The 20,150-nt window shown below is 39.4% G+C and overlaps 1 protein-coding gene across 7 annotated transcripts in view; it reads left to right on the top strand.

Annotated features, from left to right (window-relative positions):
• The window catches only part of dzank1 (double zinc ribbon and ankyrin repeat domains 1), a 101,439-nt gene that overhangs the window by 1,605 nt on the left and 79,684 nt on the right, over positions 1-20,150 (top strand). For all 7 annotated transcript variants that reach the window (XM_059648410.1, XM_048536268.2, XM_048536269.2 and 4 more), the window contains exons 2-7: positions 380-502; positions 2,432-2,585; positions 3,576-3,705; positions 7,985-8,081; positions 12,081-12,205; positions 18,203-18,288. In XM_059648410.1, coding sequence (XP_059504393.1) covers positions 394-502; positions 2,432-2,585; positions 3,576-3,705; positions 7,985-8,081; positions 12,081-12,205; positions 18,203-18,288 — 701 coding nt within the window. In that variant the 5' untranslated portion in view covers positions 380-393. The remainder of the gene's footprint in view (positions 1-379; positions 503-2,431; positions 2,586-3,575; positions 3,706-7,984; positions 8,082-12,080; positions 12,206-18,202; positions 18,289-20,150) is intronic.

The raw sequence follows: 20,150 nt of genomic DNA, 5'->3' as shown, positions 1-20,150 counted from the left end.
TACTATTAATTTGTTTGATATATTAATCTGCGGTATTATTTCTAATCTTTGTGAATAATTACTGGTATTAACTAGAGAAATTTATAATTATTGTAGTAGTAATGACAAGAATAATTGAAGTAAATGATTATTAACAAAACGATTGAGTGTAGATTGTAGGGGTTATTTACAACTTTGGGTTCTATGCTCATAAGTTTAATTACTTGAGTTTCAGTTTGTTGGTGAGACTCAGGTACTGTCATTCATAGTTTCCTGAATAACTTTATTCTCTCTTTGAACTACATTCCTTTTAACCTGGCTTTCTGGCTAAGTTCGTGCCATGGATTAATGTTTGGGAAGTTCAGTCTCTTGTTTTATTGTCTCTGGCCTCATCTTGTAGGTGACTGTGAAGGAATGACGGCTGGGTCCATTGCAGTCCCTCACATCATCCCGTTGAGGATTCCTTTCCTTGGTAAACCCAAGAATGAAATTGATACCAACACTCCCATTGAACTCAAATCAGGTAAGACAAAAGGTGGTTGCTTGACTATAGTTGGTATAGAGTGGATTCTAGCATTGTGAAAGTTTGAGGGCAACCTCAGTATTAGAATCATGGAAGTATACTGGCTTCCAGATGCAAAAGTCAGTCTCTGAGCTCTTCCAGCTTTAGCCTCTTGTGGATCCCTAATTTTTTTTTGCTTCATCAACAATGGCTGTGCTTTCAACTACCAGTCTCTAAACTCTGAAATCCTTCCCATAGCTCTCTGCCTCTCTCTCCTCCTTTTAAGGTTTCTGTTAAGACCTATCTGTTTTGGTCCAAATAGCTCCTCTGACTTGGTGACAGATTGGTGTCTAATTGTTTCTGTGGAGTACTTTCAAATCTTCGACTACATTACAAGCATAGAATTGTACTGCATAGAAACCACGTGACCCATAAATTATATGCTAGTTGTTTCAAAGACAAATCCCTTAATCTCATCCCCTTCTGTTTTCCATATCTCTGCAATTTGTTTTTCTTCTGTATTTATCCAGTTACCTTTTAATGGTTATCACTAACTATGTACCCGCACCCTACCATGGTGCGTGTGTGTTCCAAGTCCAAACTAATGTTTGAATAAAGCATTGATCTCATGTCAACTCTGGCTCTTTTATCAGTCCACTCAAATCTGTGTCTTCCGGTTATTGACCATTCAGTGACTGGAAGATGTTTTTACTTCCTTGTCCACAAACTTCTTGATTTTAAACAACTTCGACAAATATGCTCTTAGATTTTAGAGTAGATTTGTAGCTCAGGTTGTGAATGTTGTGGCTGTTTGGCTCGCCAAGCTGGCTCATTGTTCTGCAGACGTTTCATTACCCTGTTGGATAACATCAGTGCAGCCTCTAATGAAACACTGTTGTGTTTTCCCACCTGTTATTTAAACTCTGGTGCCTTTTGAGCTTGATTACCTCTCTTCTGGTTTACCTTTGCAATGGAGTGTATATGGGATCTAGCTCTATGTGTTTATTGATGGGTGAGTTGGACAAATCAATTGGCAGATGCAGTATAATTTGGATAAATGTGATGTTATTCACTTTGGAGGCAAAAACAAGAAGGCATGTTACTACCTGAATGGCTATAAACTGGGAGAGGGGAAGCATGCAATGGGACCTGGCTGTCCTTGTGCACCAATTATTGAAAATAGGCATGCAGATGCAGGAGGTGGTAAAGAAGGCAAATAGTATGTTGGCCTTCATTGTGAGAGGTTTTGACTACAGGAGCAAGGATGTGTTGTTGTAGTTGTTCAGAGCCTTGGTGAGACCACTCCTAGTGGTGCAGTTTTGGTCTCCTGTTCTGAGGAAGGATGCTGTTGCTTTTGAGGGAGTGTAGTGAAGGTTTATCAGGCTGATTCCAGAGATGGAAGGTCTGAGGTATGAAGAGAGATTGACTATTTGGGATTGTCTTCACCACAGTTCAGATGAATGAGAGGGGATCTCATACAGTCTTAAATTCTAACAGGACTAGACAGGATAGATGCAGGGACGATGTTCCTGATGGTGGGTGTATCCAGATCCAGAGGTCATAGTATGAGATTCGGGGTAGACAATTTAGGACGGAGATGAAGAGACATTTCTTCACCCAAAAAGTGGTGAGCCTGTGGAATTCATTACCACAGGAAGCAGTTGATGCCAAAACATTGAATGAATTTAAGAGGCAGCTAGATGTAGCACTTGGGCTGAATGAGATTAAAGGTTATGCGGAGAAAGCAGAATTAAGCTATTGAGTTGGGCGATCAGCCATAATTGTGAAGAATGGCACAGCAGGTTTGAAGGGCCAAAAGACCACGTCCTGCTCCAGTCTTCTATGTTTCTATGTTTATTGAGTTGTCCTTCAAGAAATCTTCTACAAAATTTCTTTCCACAAAAGCAAACACTTTAATGACAATTTTATTTTTCCCTTTTTATTTAATAGACACCCCCGATGTGGACATATACTACACAGTAAATGGCAGCAGACCTCAACTCGTGAAGAAACCATGTTATGGGGAGAACTCAACCATAAAATACAGAGAACCATTCACATTGCAAGCAGGCAGAGGAACGATTAAAGCTTTTGCTGCTTCTCGGTAACCGTCCCAACTGCCTGAAAGAAAAACTAAAATCATTTGAAAGTATTTTACATTAGTCCAAAAGAACAAGCCAGAAAATCATACATAGCAAAGCAGCTTATTTGACTCGTTGTGCCTCTGCCAGCTTTATGCCAGAACTTTCCAACTAATCTGACTCCCCTACTCTTTCTCTATACCGTCTCATTCTTTTCCCTTTTCAAGCATATGTACAAATTTGTTTTAAAAGTTATTATTGAATCAGCATTCATCATCCTTTCAGGCAGTGTATTTCAGATCTTAACAATTTTCCATGTTAAATAACAATCTCTGCTCACTTTGGTTCTTTTGCCAATAATCTGGAGTCTGTTTCCTTCGGTTACTGATCTTCCTACCAGCAGAAAGTTTCTTTCTGTCAAATCAAAACCCTTATAAATTTTGAACCTCCCTGTTAAATCTCCTTAATCGTCTCAAAGCAGAACAATCCCATCTCTTAATCTCTTTATGAAACTGAAGTCCCCAGTTCCTTCTACTATTTAGCAAATTTCCTCCCATCCTTTCCAAGGCTTTGACTTCATTTGTAAAACATGGTGCTTGTAACTGGATTCAGTACTCCAGTTGAGACATAACCAGTGATTTATAAAGGTTCTGTGTATCTTCCCTGCCCTATGTGTTCTATGTTTCTGTTTATAAAATCCTGGAACCTACATGCATTTTTAACTGCTCCAACTTGGCCTGTCACATTGAAATATTTGTTTGTAAACTCCTACTTCTGCTCCTCTTAACCTGTATAATCGTGTGTTCTGTGTTCCTGCACAGCTTTTGGAATTGCAAAATTTGCTTACAGTTACATTCCCTCATTATTACTTCCAAGATGCATCATCTCTCATTTCTGTATTAAATTGCATCTGCCATCTCTTATACGCTCCAAGACATCTGTCTGGCCTGAAACTTGCTCTGCATACAACCTTACCAAGTTTTGTCATCTGCAATATTTCTGTTGACTATTAGAGATGGTCGAGAGAGTGGTGTGGTGACCAAGGTCTTTCTTGTGGAGTACGTACAGCCCAATGCAGTGGAGATATTGGAGGATGATGACAAAAATTTCTTACAAGATTATGAAAAGGAGCTTTCCAGACAGGTAAGAATATGTAGTAATATACAGTTGATCAGTCACATGTTCCAAGTGCTGGAGTGAGATTTGTGTATTCCTGAGTGGATCTGTAGAAATCTCTTTATATCCTGTGTGATTCAATGAATGATCCATGAGAGACTCTTCTAATGTTGGCTTCCTGTTTGTCCACCTTGTTATTGGAATGGTGAAAGCCAGAAAATTGTATGTTTACTAAATGTAAAAGCTTGTAATTTCAGCACATTGTAATGGGAAAAGGTGATTTAGTCATTTATTTCCCTGTTCTTTTAGGTTGTGACTGATTTACATCTCAGCTTCATTAATCTGCGTCCTTTACTTTCTCTTGTGCTTAATCGCTTCTGAGACAGACAAAGCACATGCATAGATCTGTCACCGCAGGCTGTAGCTTGAGGGCTGCCACTCTACTCCATGCATGGCTGACCAGGAGACTATTCCACTCTTCTTGTTTTGTTGTAGGCTTATTGAAAGGATTTACAAATTGATAATCAATTTTTTTGATCACATTACAAATGAAGTGTCCATGGCCATCAAGTCCTGGGGTGGGACTCAAACCTGAGCTTCTGGCCCAATTTCCCAATTTCACTCCTAAATAGTCAAGATCTAATTTCAAAAATTTAAAGGAGATAATTTATAAAATAGCTGATGAAAGTGTGCAAGTAGGGAAACGCTGTTGTGACAATTTCAACAGCATTAATAATGGATGTTTAAAAAGGAAGGCTTATTTAGGAAAACATCCAATTTCTTTTCGTATCTGATTAAATCTTCCAGATTTACTTTAAACAGTTCTACCAAAACATAAACACCTTGTAACAGCACTGATTTGACTCCTGTAATGGGTTTCCGAGAATAGCTGTTCAGTACTACCAATGAATAAGGAATACTGTGGGGGGAAAAGTAGACTGAACCTTATTTAGCCATTTTTGCGCAATGTAATGAAATCTTGGCTGATCCACATTCTAACTCAATCTATCTGTTGTAGTTTGTCCATCAATATGCTTGAATTACAAAAGTCTGATCATCTCAGACTTAAAAATTGAGCTACCATCTAATGCATCTTGTGGAAAGGAAATTCATATATCTAACATCCTTTTTAAGGCTATGGTCTGTTGTTCTTGACTCCTTCAACAACTTTTTTTTGAAATGTTCCATTCTTCTCTAACAATTTATTTGAAAATTTCAAAAGCCTCACTCTAATCTCCCTTTAACCATTTATACTTCAATAAGTAAAAGAAATTTATGGGATCGTTGTTCAATTTGCTCATAGGAGCTGTAGTGACGATCTGTTGGATTTTCATTACATTCCTACCAAGGCCAATATGTACTTTCTAAGGTGTGGAGTCTTGAACTGCACTCAGCAGTATAACTTGGACTTTATATAGCTGTAACAAAATTCCTTCCACTTAAACAATAACCTTCCGGATCTAAAGATCAACACAAAGGTGCAAGCCATGACTTAGTAATGTTCTGGTCAAAAGCTTGAAAGTTGAAATCCCACTGTAGGACTCCAGCACAAACATCAAGATTGAAAATCCAATGCAGTACATTTGGAGTGCTGTACTGTTAGATATCTTTGTATTTTGGGTAAAAAGTTCTGTGGGACTAGTTTGAAGAAGAGCAATGAAGAGTCCTGACCAATATTTATTCAGTTTCAGTTAAACAGATTATCTGAGTGTTACCACATCCCTGTTTGTCAGAACTTGATATACTCAAATGGGCTGCCATGTTTCTTACTTTGTGACATGACTGGTCTTGAAAACACACTTAAGACATTTATGGGTTGTTCTATGGTTGTGAAAAGCACAATATAAATATAGTCACTGTTCATTTACGTTTTACTTTGGCTTATTTCTTCTTACCTGCTACATTTCTGTAACATTAACACTATGCAAGCAGCAGACTACTAACATTTCAAGCAAGAGAGAATCTAACCTCCTCTCCTGACATTCACTGGCATTACTGTTGCTGAATTCCCCACCACTAATATCTTGTGCTCACCAATGATCTGAAACCTAACTGGACCAGCCACATGGATGTAATAACTACAAGGTCAAGTCAGAGAATCAGAGTTTTGCTTGGAAACCTGAAAACATTCTACTATTTACAAGGCATGAATCAGGACCATAATGAAATTCCCCATGGTTGCCTGGATGGGTAAAGCGCAACATTCCAACACCTCAATACTGACTAGGAAATAGCAGCTCATTTGTTTGGCCCTCAGCCATTCTCTTTGCCGTTCACCACATTGTGCAGTGTGTTACCACCTACAAAACTTACACCTACGCCAGCAGTTTGCCAAGGGATCTTGAACAATACCTTCTGACCTCTCCCTGTTCACAATTTTGAGGTTCTATCCACATTACTAATAATGTTGCTGAACTTGGTAATTGACAAACTTGGATGTATAGTGCTCTATTGTGTAATATAACTCACTAATAAAGATAGTGAATAGTTGAGGCTGCAGCACAGATCCTCATATGATACAATGGGTACTTTCTTCCAACTAGAGTTTATAGCTATAAACCCCACTCTCTGTTCTCTACCGCATAATTAACTTCCTAACAAGATCAAAAATTTTCCTTCTTTTCCATGAGCTCTGGTTACACAATACAAGACAATACAGCACAACACAGGAACAGGCCCCTCAGCCCACCAACCCTGTGCCAATTCCTATTCCTTACTTAGAACTGCTATGTATTGCCCATGTGCTGTATCTTTCCCTCTGTTTGCCTCACCGTACATTTGTCAATCAAGATACGCTTTAAACATTGCTAAGGTGCCTGGTTCCACTATCTCCACTGGCAGTGTGTTCCAGGCACCTACCACCCTCTACGTGAAAAAATTTCCCTGAGCTTCTCCCCTGAACTCATCACCACCAGCACCCCCAACCACTCCCCTCCCCGAACGTGTGCCTTCTTGTAGTTGACCTTTCCATGCTGGGAAAACGTCTCTGACTCTCTTTGCCTCTCATAATTTTGTAGACCTCTTTCAGGTCATCCATCAGCCTCCATCTTTCTGGTAAAAACAGTCTGAGTTTGTCTAACCTCTCCTCATAACTAAAACCTTCCAGACCAGGCAACATCCTAGTAAACTTCTCCAAACCCTCTCCAAAGCATCCATGTCCTTCAGGTAGTTTGGTGACCAGAACTGCATATAGTGTTCCAAATGTGGCCTGACTAAAGCTTTGCATAACTATAACATAACTTGCCAACTTCTGAATTCAATGCTCCTGTGAAAGTTTATCAAATGATTTTTGGAAATCTATAGAACTATGTCCACAGATTACTACACCTATCTACCAAAATAGGTATCTATCGTATAGGTATCTATCCAAAATAGGTATCTACCTATCTACCAATCCTCGAAAGCATCAATCAAGTTTGTTAGGCATGAATATTCCTTTATAAATCTAATATTAAGGATAGAAACCCTGAAGACACTTAGAACCTCAGGCAGCATCTGTGGGGAAAAAACAGAATGAACATTTCAGTTTGATGGCTTTTTAACAGAGCTAGAAAAATTTAGTAAAATAACTGGTATTTAGTGAATGCAGATTTAGTGTTTTACAAATTTCTGCAATCAGTTCAAATTTCTTTTAGTGATTGGCCATTTTGTCTTTAATTATACATATCCATCAATTTATCTACAATAATTGTTAGGCTAGCATGCCTATGTCTGTTTTTTATTCTCTCAGTTTTCACAATGACTAGCTGGTATACTTTTGTTGGCTGAAGGATTCACCAGGCTACTGCTGGAACTCTCCTGCTCTTTGAAAAAGTACCATAGAATTTGCACAGACAAATTTAACATCTCATCTGAAAAGTAGCACTTGGATATTAGTTAGAATTATCTACACGAGTACTGGTGTAGGATTTGAACTGTTGCCTGTTTGACTCACATGAGCTACATCTATGCGGTCAACCAGTGATGGCAGTTAGATCACTAAAGCTTTGCCGTTGACCACAAGATACCTGGACACAGGCATCATTTCTGTACCTAACAGATCATCATCAAGAACAAAAGGTCAGAACTGGATAGGAACCAACTATGATGATTCCCTTTGTTTGAGTTGCAAACAAACACTATTTGCTATAACAGTTAATGTCAGGACTGTACCCCAGATTGAAGCACATCACAGTCTATTAATTTCCCAGAAATTAAGTTATTGATTTTATAAAAGTGTGAAATGTTGAAAAGCTTCTGCATAGGTATGTTGTAACTTTACCGTGTACCATGAATATGCACATAACAGGTGATCTTACAATTTTAGGACAATCTAGAGGGGTTGGGACCCCCCACAGCTACATTCACAACACCAAACAAGGAAAGCAAGCATTCCTACGAAGAGACAGTACAAAAAATTCCTGGTAAGCAATCTCAAATTTATGCTTTCATCTTGCAGCAGCTCCTTTATATTCTAGTATATATGAGACATTGAGACCCAGTACTGTGGGAAGTGCTGCATTGTTGAATGTGCCATTGTTTGATTGTAACATAATTTAAAATCAACAATAGATTGTATTTGAAAAGCCTCTTGAGTGTAATAAAAGACATCATGGAAATGCTTTTTCATAGGAGCATTATACAAAAAAAATTGACACTAAGCCAGACAAAGAGCTATGTGGGCACATAACCCAAGGCTTGGCAATGAAGCAGATTTTAAGGATTATCTTAAATGAGGAAAGGAAGGTAGTGAGTGGAGGGATTTAGGAAGAGAATTCCAGAGCTTTGGGCCTTGGCGGCTGAAAACATGAAATGCTGGAGCAATGAAATTCAGGATGCTCAAGAAGTAAGGGATTGATAATGAGGTACCAGCCCAGAATGAATTTAGCTGATTATTGAGAGCTATTAACAGCGTGCTTCAGGACTTCAGCAACCGATAAACTAAAGCAGAGGTAGAGTCAGGTAATGTTACTGAGCTGGAAATAGGCAGTGATGGCGACGTAATGCCATTGGAAGCTCATCCCAGGATCATTTATGATCACCAAAATGCTAATGTTCTGGTTCAACCTCAGACAGTTGCTAGGGAGATCAGTGGAGTCAGAGGTTATAACATAGAGTCTGTTGTAGGAACCAATGACAATGACCTCTGTCTTAACAGTATTTAGTTGGAAGTTGACTTTGGCAGCTCATCAGTTCTGGAGGTTGGACATGCACTGTAGTGGTTTAAAGACAGTGAAGGGTTGACAGAAGTATTGCTGCGGTAGAGTCAGCATAGATGTGGAAATTGACGCTGTGCTTTCAAACACCAACACTAAGGTACTATTCCTCTTGTCAATTTCCTGCAATGTAGTCTTTTGAAGAAGAATAAAGGTTTCTCTGCAATGCTCTGGCCAATACCAATCACCCAAGCAGCATCACTAAAAACAAATAGACCTAAGTGTATGAGGATTTGGGTGCAGGAAAGCAGAATGCACATGTTAGCTCAGCAGTGGGTGAAGTCACCCAACAGATTAGCTGTTTTATGGCACAGCTCCTGACAGCAATGGACATCCTACCAGAAACCCTGCACACAATATCAAACACTGCGGAAAAGTAGAGGTCACTATTGTACAGATCTTTATGCAGACTTGGAGCCTATCCTTTTCAGTATGAAATGGGTGATTATCGCCGTCAGCCCATCATGGTGCGTCACCTGTTGACTACTGTTACAGTTTCTGTTACCGCACACCATTTTGGTCAGAGGTTTAAGTGATACAGTAGAAACTCATAGTTCAGACCTCTTCCCACTGATCAGACAGATTACCTGGGTGCCACAGTGGTCTATCAATCTGTTCTCGTTCAGATCAGAAAGCTTGGTAAAGTGCAGTCCAGTCAGAGTGGCAAAAACTCCATGTATGTGTATTAGCTGTTCTGTCTAAGGGTAACCATTTTCATGCTGTCCTCCTGCTATTGCATTTTTATCCTTGCAATTTTATGTTAGCTAAACATTCCCCACAGCAGCACCCTAGCAGACAATGTACTGTCTCAAATTAAGCTCATTAGGTCTACAGCTGCTTGAGAGCATCCTTCAATCACAGGTTTCCTGCCACCTTCTAAATCAAAGAACAGCAGTCCTCAAAACCCATGCTTCAGGTTCTAGAGAAGCACCTCATAGAACCATAGGATAGACAATGGGACAAGGAAACCAGATAATAAAGGAATTATGAGGTAGATTTTTTTCTTCATGTATTCAATATTTTATGTCAGTTTATAAAACTGGATTTGAATGTTCATTTTCTGATTTTTATTTTGGTCGTTGTCAGTGAAAATAATATGAAGGTTAATGATAGAAGAAAAGTGAGGATTTTGGCAAGGAAAATCTTGAGATTTTCTTGAAGGATAATTTTCAGTTTTCAGCATTTTTTCCATACGCACTAACTCTCTCTCTTTTATTTTTCCTTCTTTTTATATCTGGGTGTGCTCTTACACACAACTGAATGCGTTTTCTTTCTCGCCCCATTGCCAAATCACCCATGGTTTTTTTTTTCAGCTGAAAATCACCACCAGTAAATCACCCATGTTTTCCAATTGATTAATTCACATGCAAAACCTGTTAAGGGCAAAGCAAACCAACTAACTTTTTTTAAATTAGGTGATGCAGTCAATTGATAACATTTACCTTGTGTATTTTTTTGATGTTTGCAGAAATAGTAGTAGGATAGTAAGCCCACTAGTTTTCTGTAATGGCCAGATTGTACAGTCTGCAACATTCTGCCAGAAATTTTGATAACCATTTAGAGGTGTAATGCAGCAACCCTCCTGAGCAGTTAGGAAATAGAAGAAGCATGACTTGAAGGTGATAATGATATATGTTCCTGTAGCAGTACAGCCCTTTTTGCAGGTCCACTATCCATTTGTCTGTGGCTTCCAGACCAGAGTCATGAATTTAGACTAGCCAGGGTGGTTCAAAAATAGCTGAATTAGAGGACTCCCATATCACAAATGAATTGCTGCCAGAATAATGGCCATTCACCAGCTTCTTGCTACACACAAGCTGACTCCCTTTCATCTGCAGTGCTGCAGTCAATGACACTGCACCAAAGGAGTTGCCTGCAATTCACACAGCCTCCACCTGCTTATCTCTGGCAAGAGGGAATGAGATGTAAATGTTTTTCTTCGTATAGGGAACTTCAATCACTTCCTTTTTATAGCAATGCACTGCAGACTGTGAGATCAGTTTATATTTGCTGCAGCCTGAGAGGAGCCTGGTGCATAGACATGAAGACAGGCAATGCAGTCTTTAACTTAGTTTGAGACTGAAGTTGTAGTTTCAGCACTTGTCAGAATTTACTTATGACCACTATGGTGAAGACACCTCATACACTGTTTCTTGCTGAAGTAAGGTGCAAGAATTGCCCTGTGAAGGCTCTTGGTCTTCAAGGAGCCCTCACTTTTCCATCTCCATCTAACAGCCTGTCCAATGCTGTTCTGAATGGCTTCTTTTCGTCCTTCCAATCATGTTCAATTTCAAGAGATAGCCCTTTTAGGTGGAAGCTGTTGTTTTCAACACAATATTTTGCATGACAGAAAGCTACCTCAAAACCATCCATGTTGTGTTTCAAATCCTAAAGTCTGGGATGGTGGAGAGGTGTGCTGCTTTTATTCTGTTGAATGTCATGTTCATCCCAGTGATATTAGGATAAGACAGGAAAATGAGGTTCAGTAATGGCAATGGTGACTTCAAATCACCATTGCACATTAAATTGCATTGTCATTTCACTGCTGCTGGCAGTCATTTGGTATGCACACTAACCTCTTTGCCAAGATGGATTTGACTGCATTTTCAATTAAATCTCAGATACCTTATGTGACAGCTGGTGCATAGCCCAGTTTATTTTCCAAAACATTGCAAAGAATGGTTTAGCTTAGCTTCCATTTGGTTGGAGAGAAATGTGGAAGATAAGGTAAATCCATCCTAACGTGCATTAGGAAAGAGGGAAATTTCCTCCAAAGTAAACACAACTCGCTATACTGGCTACATTTCTACTTTTGACATGAGTTCCAAAGAATGTATTATTTGCTGCAATTTCTTGGTGGGCTACTATAAGCTAATCCCACCACCACATTAGGAAATCAATTGCGCAACTTTGCTTCTACAACCCATTCATGTATATTCTCCATTCAAGTCATTGCAAAGTATTGGATTTGCTGCAATAATAGTGTTCCAACCAATTCCTTGTGTTTTCCACACAGTAATTTATGTTCAAAATATTTTTAACATATCTGCAGTAGACTTGAGACTAACCCATCTCACACAGTGATAGGAGTGGGACTTCAGGTTTTATTGAGAAAGCACAGTTTTTTCTAAAATATGAGTTTTGAATTAATTTTCTTTATCAATGGGAAGTGAATGCTCATTTTCATTGTGACATTTTTATTAACAGAACTAAAAATAAATGATGATGGCCTGCATAAATCATTCAAAGGTCCACATTTCCTAAACAGTCGTTTTGGAACTTCAGTCCCTGGACAAGAGCTGACCTCAACCCCACAGTCGCACAGGTCCCAGGTGATTACACAGTAATAATTTTGTGCTTTTAAGAGAGACTTGTTCTGTGCTGTTCCTCTTCCAGAGAGGTGCTGCCACAGTGGTGCCAGAATGCAATGGGTAAATAACTCCATGAGTGTGTGTGTTTTCTTTTTAATTAGATAGAAAGCATGAGTGGATGGAATCTCACAAAGACCCAGGGTTTTAGTTTTGCATTCTGTTGGTGTTTAGAATGGCTGTTGAAGCTGATAGATACAGCTCAACACCTCTGCTACAACAAAAAGCTTGCGTTACCTCCCTGCTGCCCGATTGTTTCTTTGTGTTCCTTTCTCCCAGACTAGTAGGGCGATAGCACATAGGGAAATTTTGTTTTACTGAATTTGCCTTTGTCGAGGGTGTGTTTATGGAATGTTGCTATATTGGAACAGTTGATTATTAGTAGTTAAATAATATTTAGTTATGTATTTCAACAGAGTTAAAGTTATGCCAGTTCTTTCTTTTATTGTTTGTAGTTTCACTGTTGTAAGAATGAACTGTGTTTTGCTTGACCTTAGTGGAGGACCAATGAATCACATATGGAACACAGTGCCTTACACTTGCCTTTGAATAAAAGATTATAGTCTTGGCCATCTCCTTCATATTTTGAGGAGGTCTGTTCTGGTCCATAACAAGACTGTCAATCAATTCTGGATAACTACAAGTGGAAATAATTATTCGACTTTTATGTGCAAGTGAGGAATTCGGAGGAGTGGTTTGCAGAGCTGTACTCTTACTGGATCCACCAATAGAAAGAAATTTTGAATGGCTTATTGATGACACCTATGTATGTTGCCCATTTCAAAGTCTTAAAATCACTGCTATTAATAATTCATTGTGTCATTTTAATGTTCTTCATTTAGGTCACTGCAACATCTTCAATAAAGTCTTCCATTGTTGCCAGGTTAAAATTTCATGACTGCTGGGTGAAAATTCCAGGGCTACTTCCTATCAAGGGTCTTCTCAAGGATAACTAAGAATGGGGAATAATGGCAATGCCATATTCCAAGCATGAAAATATATGTTGATAGTAACATATTGTGGCCCCAACATTTAAATGGAAACAAGTTGGGAATGGAGGTGGTGGGGAAGGAATTGTAGATGGAATCCAAAAGTATGTTTCCCACATAGCCATGTGAAATTAGCAGTAAGAATATTTTTAATCTTTCTACCAGGTTTTCCGGCCTCTTGGTGGAAAATTTTAGCAGGTTGTAGTTAAGGCATCCACAAATGTTCTCCTCTACTTATTATAAACTTGGATGAAACCATCCATTGCTGGGGAATTTTTAGCATTTCTTTATCTTCATTGATAAAATCACTTGCCTGTTTTTAAAGGACCCACATATCTTCTGACCACCTTCTTTCTCATAATGTTATAAAAGATGTTTGTGTTGATTGCAATATCCTTTGCAAATTTCTTTTTAATTTGTTTTTTCTCACTTTTACCATATTTTGCCAGTGTTTCTTGCTCTTTGTATCTTTTTACCAGTCATCAGAGTCTATGCTATTTTTGCAGTTGTATGCTGTTTTTGAGTTTTAAGTTGTCTCTTTCCTTTTTTGTCTTTATTTGTAAATACTACTCTTGCCTTTTAGAGGTTGAAACTGATACTACATCACAAATTTTTTGATCACCTACTGATCCTTTTTTGCTATACCCATCAAAGCTATTGCCCCATTAAGAACATAGGAACAGGAGGAGACCATTGAGCCATTGAGCCAGCTTTGTCATTTTAGATCATACCTGATCAATTACCTCAATGCCAATTTCGTACACCGTTTCTGTATCCATTAATGTCCAGGAGCGTTTTGATTCCTGTCTTGAACAAACTCAATGATTGCACTTCCACAGCACTTCAGGGTGGAGAATTCCAAAAATTCTCTCCTCTGACTGAAGACTTTCATCTTCATATCAACTTTCCGTGATTAGTGAACAGGGAGATTCAGAGCCTTTTGGAATTCCACACTTACCTCTCTCAACATGCAATCTACCACTTTGCAACTAAAACCATGGTGCATGCACATAATTCTTATTACAGTTCTTAATTCCTTTTCTGTAAGCAGGATTGTCTGATTTCTTTTCAATGGTGTGGGAGCTGTAATGGATGGGACATTACCCAGCACCACCACTTAGAAAGGCACTTCATCCAGCAATGTACCAGCCAACTAAGTAGTCACCTGGTGGGCTTTTCGCATATCACTTCCTGGGATAACAATCTTCCATCCTGCCTGAAGTTGCTAAGCAAGGGCAGGAAACTTACAATAAGGCAAAGTATCTTCCAGCAACCATTCCCTGCACCCTGTTGATGCATCCAGTCACCCTATTGTAGTGTGAATTGAGGCCCTTCTTCTACCAATGTGGCAGACAGCTGCCTCTTTTTACCTGTTTGTGGACTGTTCTTGCTTCTCAGGAACAGAGCTAATTGTGGTGTTGGAGTGAAAATGTTTTTGTGTGATTGTTAATTGAATACTTAAGAGTCTTAATTGATGGTGGAATGGGTAGAATGCCGGAATGCTAGAAGCACCTTCTGACTCAGTGACAGGGGCACTACCAGTGCACCACAAATGATCTCCCCTCTTGTATGCTGTCTTATCATTGAATTGCTTTCATCCTTAATCTTTTAAGGCTATTCCTTCACCTTTCATATTTTCGCTATCTTTCCTGTTGATCTTTTAACCTGGGGTATTTAGTTTCCAAACTTAATCATTCTGCAACCATGTCTACATATTAGTTACTGTGTTAAATTTTCCAAGTTTTAATTTGTGTTTACAATTCACTGAGTTCGGTCTTTATACTTTTTGTTTGTATAAATAATGTTGTAATCAGGTCACGTAATGTAACTGCTGTATTTCTGCTGTAATGTTTTGTTGCCATATTTCCTATTTTCTGTTAATGTTCATTTAGTTTACGCCTTTTACATTATTCATAATCAAAATAAACTTGAAGCTCGATTTCTGACTGAGCTATTTTCTTCTCTTTTATTTGTTCTCAAACTATTATGTCAGCTATCTTTTGTACCTGAGCCATAAGTGTGCACACCTCTTCCACCTTAGTTGTTTGAAGTCCTTATGACTGTTCTGTTTATTCATTCCAGTGGGTACCTAGTTCCAGCCCGATTCAGCTACAACATGTCCATGGGTATGGTTCCTTCCGATCCCAGCATTGATGCTAATACCCCAAAAGTTGAAGTCATGTTTCCCACACTTTCCTGCCACATGTCATCTTCCTCTTTTATTATCCCAATGTTAATTTGCATATGGCTTGAGCAGTAATCCAATAATTGTTATCTAGTAATCTCCAAACACGTCTTCATGTCGACCTTTAATCCTCATGTTATGTCACATGGACCACAATGAAATCACCCCTGTAAGCAATTTTGTGGTTCTTTCTCAATCTCATCTGGGTGCCTCTTAGTCTGAACACTATTGGTCACAACTGTACTAATTCTGAACGTGTACCTTGCAGTGACTGATGCTTGAAACAACGTGCCTTAACTGCTGTTTCTCCTGTTGTTTCTATTTCCAATTCATACTCCAGCATGATGACTTTGAGCTACAGAGATTTGAGACTGAAACATCTGTATCTGTATGTAATGATATGGTCTCACTGTTCATAGATTCTCCCACACGCTGAAGTCCTGATACGCAACCTGCTCCCCCTATCAGAGTGTGAATGTTTAATTTTTGGGGTAGATCAGAGGCAGCATGTGGACCTGCTTAACGACATAAGGGCAGCTGCTGGAGCCTAAATAGGAGCTTGTGTTTCTGTGGGTTTGGTAAGTAGGTACCAGCAGGGTGGAGAAGAGGCAGCAGAGCCCTCGTGTCTGTGGGATTTGACAGGTAAGGGGCACAGGTAAGTTGAGAACAGAGGAGCCAAGATTTTTGACAGGTTCAGCAAACAAAATGAGTGGCAGCTGAGTGAGTTGGATAGGTAGGTTTGGGGAGAGGAGCTGCTGCGTGATTTGGATAGGAGGATTGAGGAGAGGGGCTGGTGAGTGAGTGGGATAGGAGATGCTGCATAAGTGGGGCACAGAGGTTGAGGAGAAGTACTGCTGGGTCAGTGTGTGGGGCAGGTCATGGTTTGGGAAGAAGGTTGGTGTGGTGTGCTGATTATGTTGTGACAGCAGGGAGACAGAGTTTAGTCATGGAATCCTAACACCGTGGAAACAGGCCATTCAGTCCAACAAGTCCACAATGACCCTCCGAGAAGCATCCCACCCATCCCCATGTTCTAACCCTGTAACCTCGCATTTCCCATGGCTAATCCACTTAATTTACACGCCTGAGATAACAAGGTGTAGAGCTGGATGAGCACAGCAGGCCAAGCGGCATCAGAGGAGCAGGAAAGCTGACGCTTTGGGTCTAAGCCCGAAACGTCAGCTTTCCTGCTCCTCTGATGCTGCTTGGCCTGCTGTGTTCATGCAGCTGTACACGTTGTTATCTGCGATTCTCCAGCGCCTACTTTGTCTGAAATAATTTATACCCTGGTCACTATGGGCAAATTAGCATGGCCAATTCACATAACCTGCACATCTTTGGCCTGTGGGAGGAAACTGGAGCACCCAGCAGAAACCCACGCAAACATGGGCAATGTGCAAACCCCACACAGTCGCCCAAGGGTTGAACTGAGCCCAGGTCTCTGGTACTGCGAGGCAACAGTGCTAACCACTGAGCCACCATGCCGCCCCCATGGTGATTTAATATAAATGTGTCAGATTTTCAGTTCTGACGGTAATCAAACATGAACAAAAATAAAACTAATGTTTCTAGCCACTAGTATGATATTTCTAATAATTCAGCCTATTAGTAGTGACTGAGAAGTATTTGCATTCACTGAATCAATAGATTGTGCTGTATTTAAATGATTCTTTGTCCTAAATGGTTTTCTGGATTTTTTTGTTTTGCATGGCCACTCTCACCATGAAGTATGTGTGCAAGTGCCATGCGGTGAAGGATAACCTGCAGGTGCCTAAAATCAGAAGCACTGGTACAAACAAAAGAAATAGATGCTATACAAGGAAATCTCAGTTTTCATCAGTATTCAATCTCATCTCTGCATTGTAATTTTGGGACGTGCAATATCATCAGATTTCTGATCATTTGTAATTTGATAGCTAAACATCTTGGTTTATTAGCATGGTATTTCTGGCCACAAACAACTTAAATCTTTTTACAGTGCTTGAAACCTTTCCTTTTACTAACTGAACATACGGCCTTGAATTTGTGACAGCAGTTCCTTAGAAGCATGTAGCGAATTGCTAGGTGGTATACATTTTTTTTAAAAAAGTTCATATTTACAAATGCTTTCATGCATGGGAAGGTTTGTGGAGCATTTCAATGTGTCTTGGGTTTTTTTTTAGTGAAGGCCTTTAGGAGCATAAAAATTTCTAGATTGAAGAAGAAGAGTAACATCCACCTGATTCATTCTGGTAGTCATGACATGGTCATAACAATTACAGTTAGTGAATCATAGCAGTTGATGTATATCAATTAGCCTCCAACATACCCAGACATGACAAAGGCCCCAATAGTGTACCACAAGTCTGAAGTCAACTTTTTCTTCCTAAGGACACTACCCATTATACGGTGGAACGCTAATGTGAACTCAGCCCATTATCTTCTCAGTATGTCTTTCTTCTGCAAATGATTTGCGGAGAATTAAAATGGATGATTAATCCAATTTTGACCTATGTAAATTTGTGACAGGAATGAGCAACTAGAATTGCACACATGGATCATATCAATGCATGAAAGTATTAGCTGGTCTCTAACATTGGGTGAGTTGGTTTATTAAGAGTCAAACCTTTTCCCTGTTTTGACTAGACCATTTGGCTCAATTAGTGGGTAAGTTATAAAATACAGAAAATGAATGTCATCTGAAAGAAATATCAACTCCTGAGTGACTGTGATTTGACAAGAAAAATACCCTGACTTTTATGTAGGACAACACTTATTTGTCATTTGTAACCTTGCTATATTCTCCAGTTGGTCACTTCCATCGATGCAAGTCCTCCCAAGACCTTCAACAGCACCCAGAACATGAGAATTCAGAGGGAGACTGACTTTCTGAAGTATGTGAATGATTGTATACCAGATTTTCTAATATCAGTTGATACTTATCTTGATTGAAGTAAATTACATTGTTTGGTGCGCCTAGAGTCAGTTAGAAATTTTGCGCATGACCAGATGAGAGATATAATTAAAGATGACCGAACCCCAATCCTCAACTGGTAACCAACTTCATTGCTGTATCCACTGTGTATTCATTATTATTCTTTCTTAGTCATCTCCTCAGTATTTTGCTTTGACATCTTAGTCGCCAATTCAGAAACCAGCGCAAGCACAACCAGCTGAATGGCCTCCTGTGCTGTAATTATTCTAGGAAGTCAGTTAGCTTAGTTGGCTGGACAGCTGGTTTGCAATGTAGTGTGATGCCAACAGCACAGGTAACATTGACATACCAGCTGAGGTTACAACGGAGATCCTGCCCATTCAACCCCAAACCCTGCCACCCCACAAAAAAAATGTTAAACTCAGTTGTTAAAGAGATAGTAGGCACTGCCGATGCTGGAGAATATGAGATAACAAGGTGTAGAGCTGGATGCACACAACAGGCTAAGCAGCATCAGAGGAGCAGGAAAACTGACGCTTTGGCTCTAGACCCTTCTTCAGAAGAAGCTCCCGAAATGTCAGCTTTCCTGCTCCTCTGCTGCTTGGCCTGCTGTGTTCATCCAGCTTTGTACCTTGTTATATTAAACTCAGTTGTCTGTGTTTAATGAGAAAACAGCCCTGTGGTCAACTGGGACTACAATAACTTTACCTTTAGCTTTAATTGTTGCGTTTACTTTAAATGGGGATTGAACAAGTGCAATTCCAATTATATTACCAGCCAATAAAGAAACTACGGTAAATCTTGATCCTACATGTTAGAGGTCCAGGCTGACCAAGCTATTCACTGTCCATTATAATTTTTAATTAATTTTTTGGTACTCTTAAGAGGTTTTAAAAGACTGTAGCAGTGAAACTTATGGTAATTTCTATCCAGGCTGAATTGAACTTGCAGGCCTTTTAAATCTCACCTTCATCGTGCATACTCCACATTCAGTGACTCCTATTTAAATTGAGCCTATCAAGATCTTGGGAAATCCCAGAACATTTCAAACCAATTAATTACTTTTGGAGGTAGTCACTATCGTAATGTAGTAAATACAATAGCTAATTTATACTCAGCAAAAGTCCACAAACAGCAATGGAGAAATGATCAGTTAATTTGTTTTTAAGGTGATGATTGAGATTTTGATATTGGCCAGAACACCAGGGAAATGCTCCCCCGCTCTCCTTAAAAATAGTGCAACTGTGAGAGCAGAGAGGACCTGGATTTATAGTTGCTTCCCAAAGACACCTCCTGGAGCACAACACTTCTTTTTTCTACGATGACTCCTCTTTTCTGTACCATGTTAGGGTGCCAACCTATATTCTGTTTTCATTTCAAGCCAACAGTGTTCTAGAGTGGAAATGGAAGTGAAAGTGCCACTACTGGACCACAAAGTGGTCTTTGCTGTGATGGCTTATACAAACAGCCTTTCCTCCCGGAGGGATATGATTCTGCCTGTTCTATGCCCCTCTGTTTTGGGGAGTTTTTTTTCCAGAAGCTTTTAACCGCAGACCTGTATTTTCATGCTTTTTTGTGCAGAAGCTTTTTCATACTTGGACATGTGTACCCCTGTCCTGTTTCTTTTTGTATGCCTGCACCCAGCCAAAATACAAAATAAAATGAACCAAAGATAGTAAGCCTATGCAATTAAAGTTTAACCACTCTGTGTACATTCAAAATAAAAAGTCGCTTCAGATTTTCTCACAAACTGCATGCCATTGAGTGAGGTTCCGATTAATATTAAAGTAAATAACAAAGCAAATGATTTATCTTTATAAT

This window comes from Stegostoma tigrinum, chromosome 9, assembly GCF_030684315.1.
Source record: "Stegostoma tigrinum isolate sSteTig4 chromosome 9, sSteTig4.hap1, whole genome shotgun sequence".
Classification (NCBI taxonomy): domain Eukaryota; kingdom Metazoa; phylum Chordata; class Chondrichthyes; order Orectolobiformes; family Stegostomatidae; genus Stegostoma; species Stegostoma tigrinum.
The sequence above is the reverse complement of the archived record's forward strand: the minus strand, read 5'-3'. Positions and strand labels throughout refer to the sequence as shown.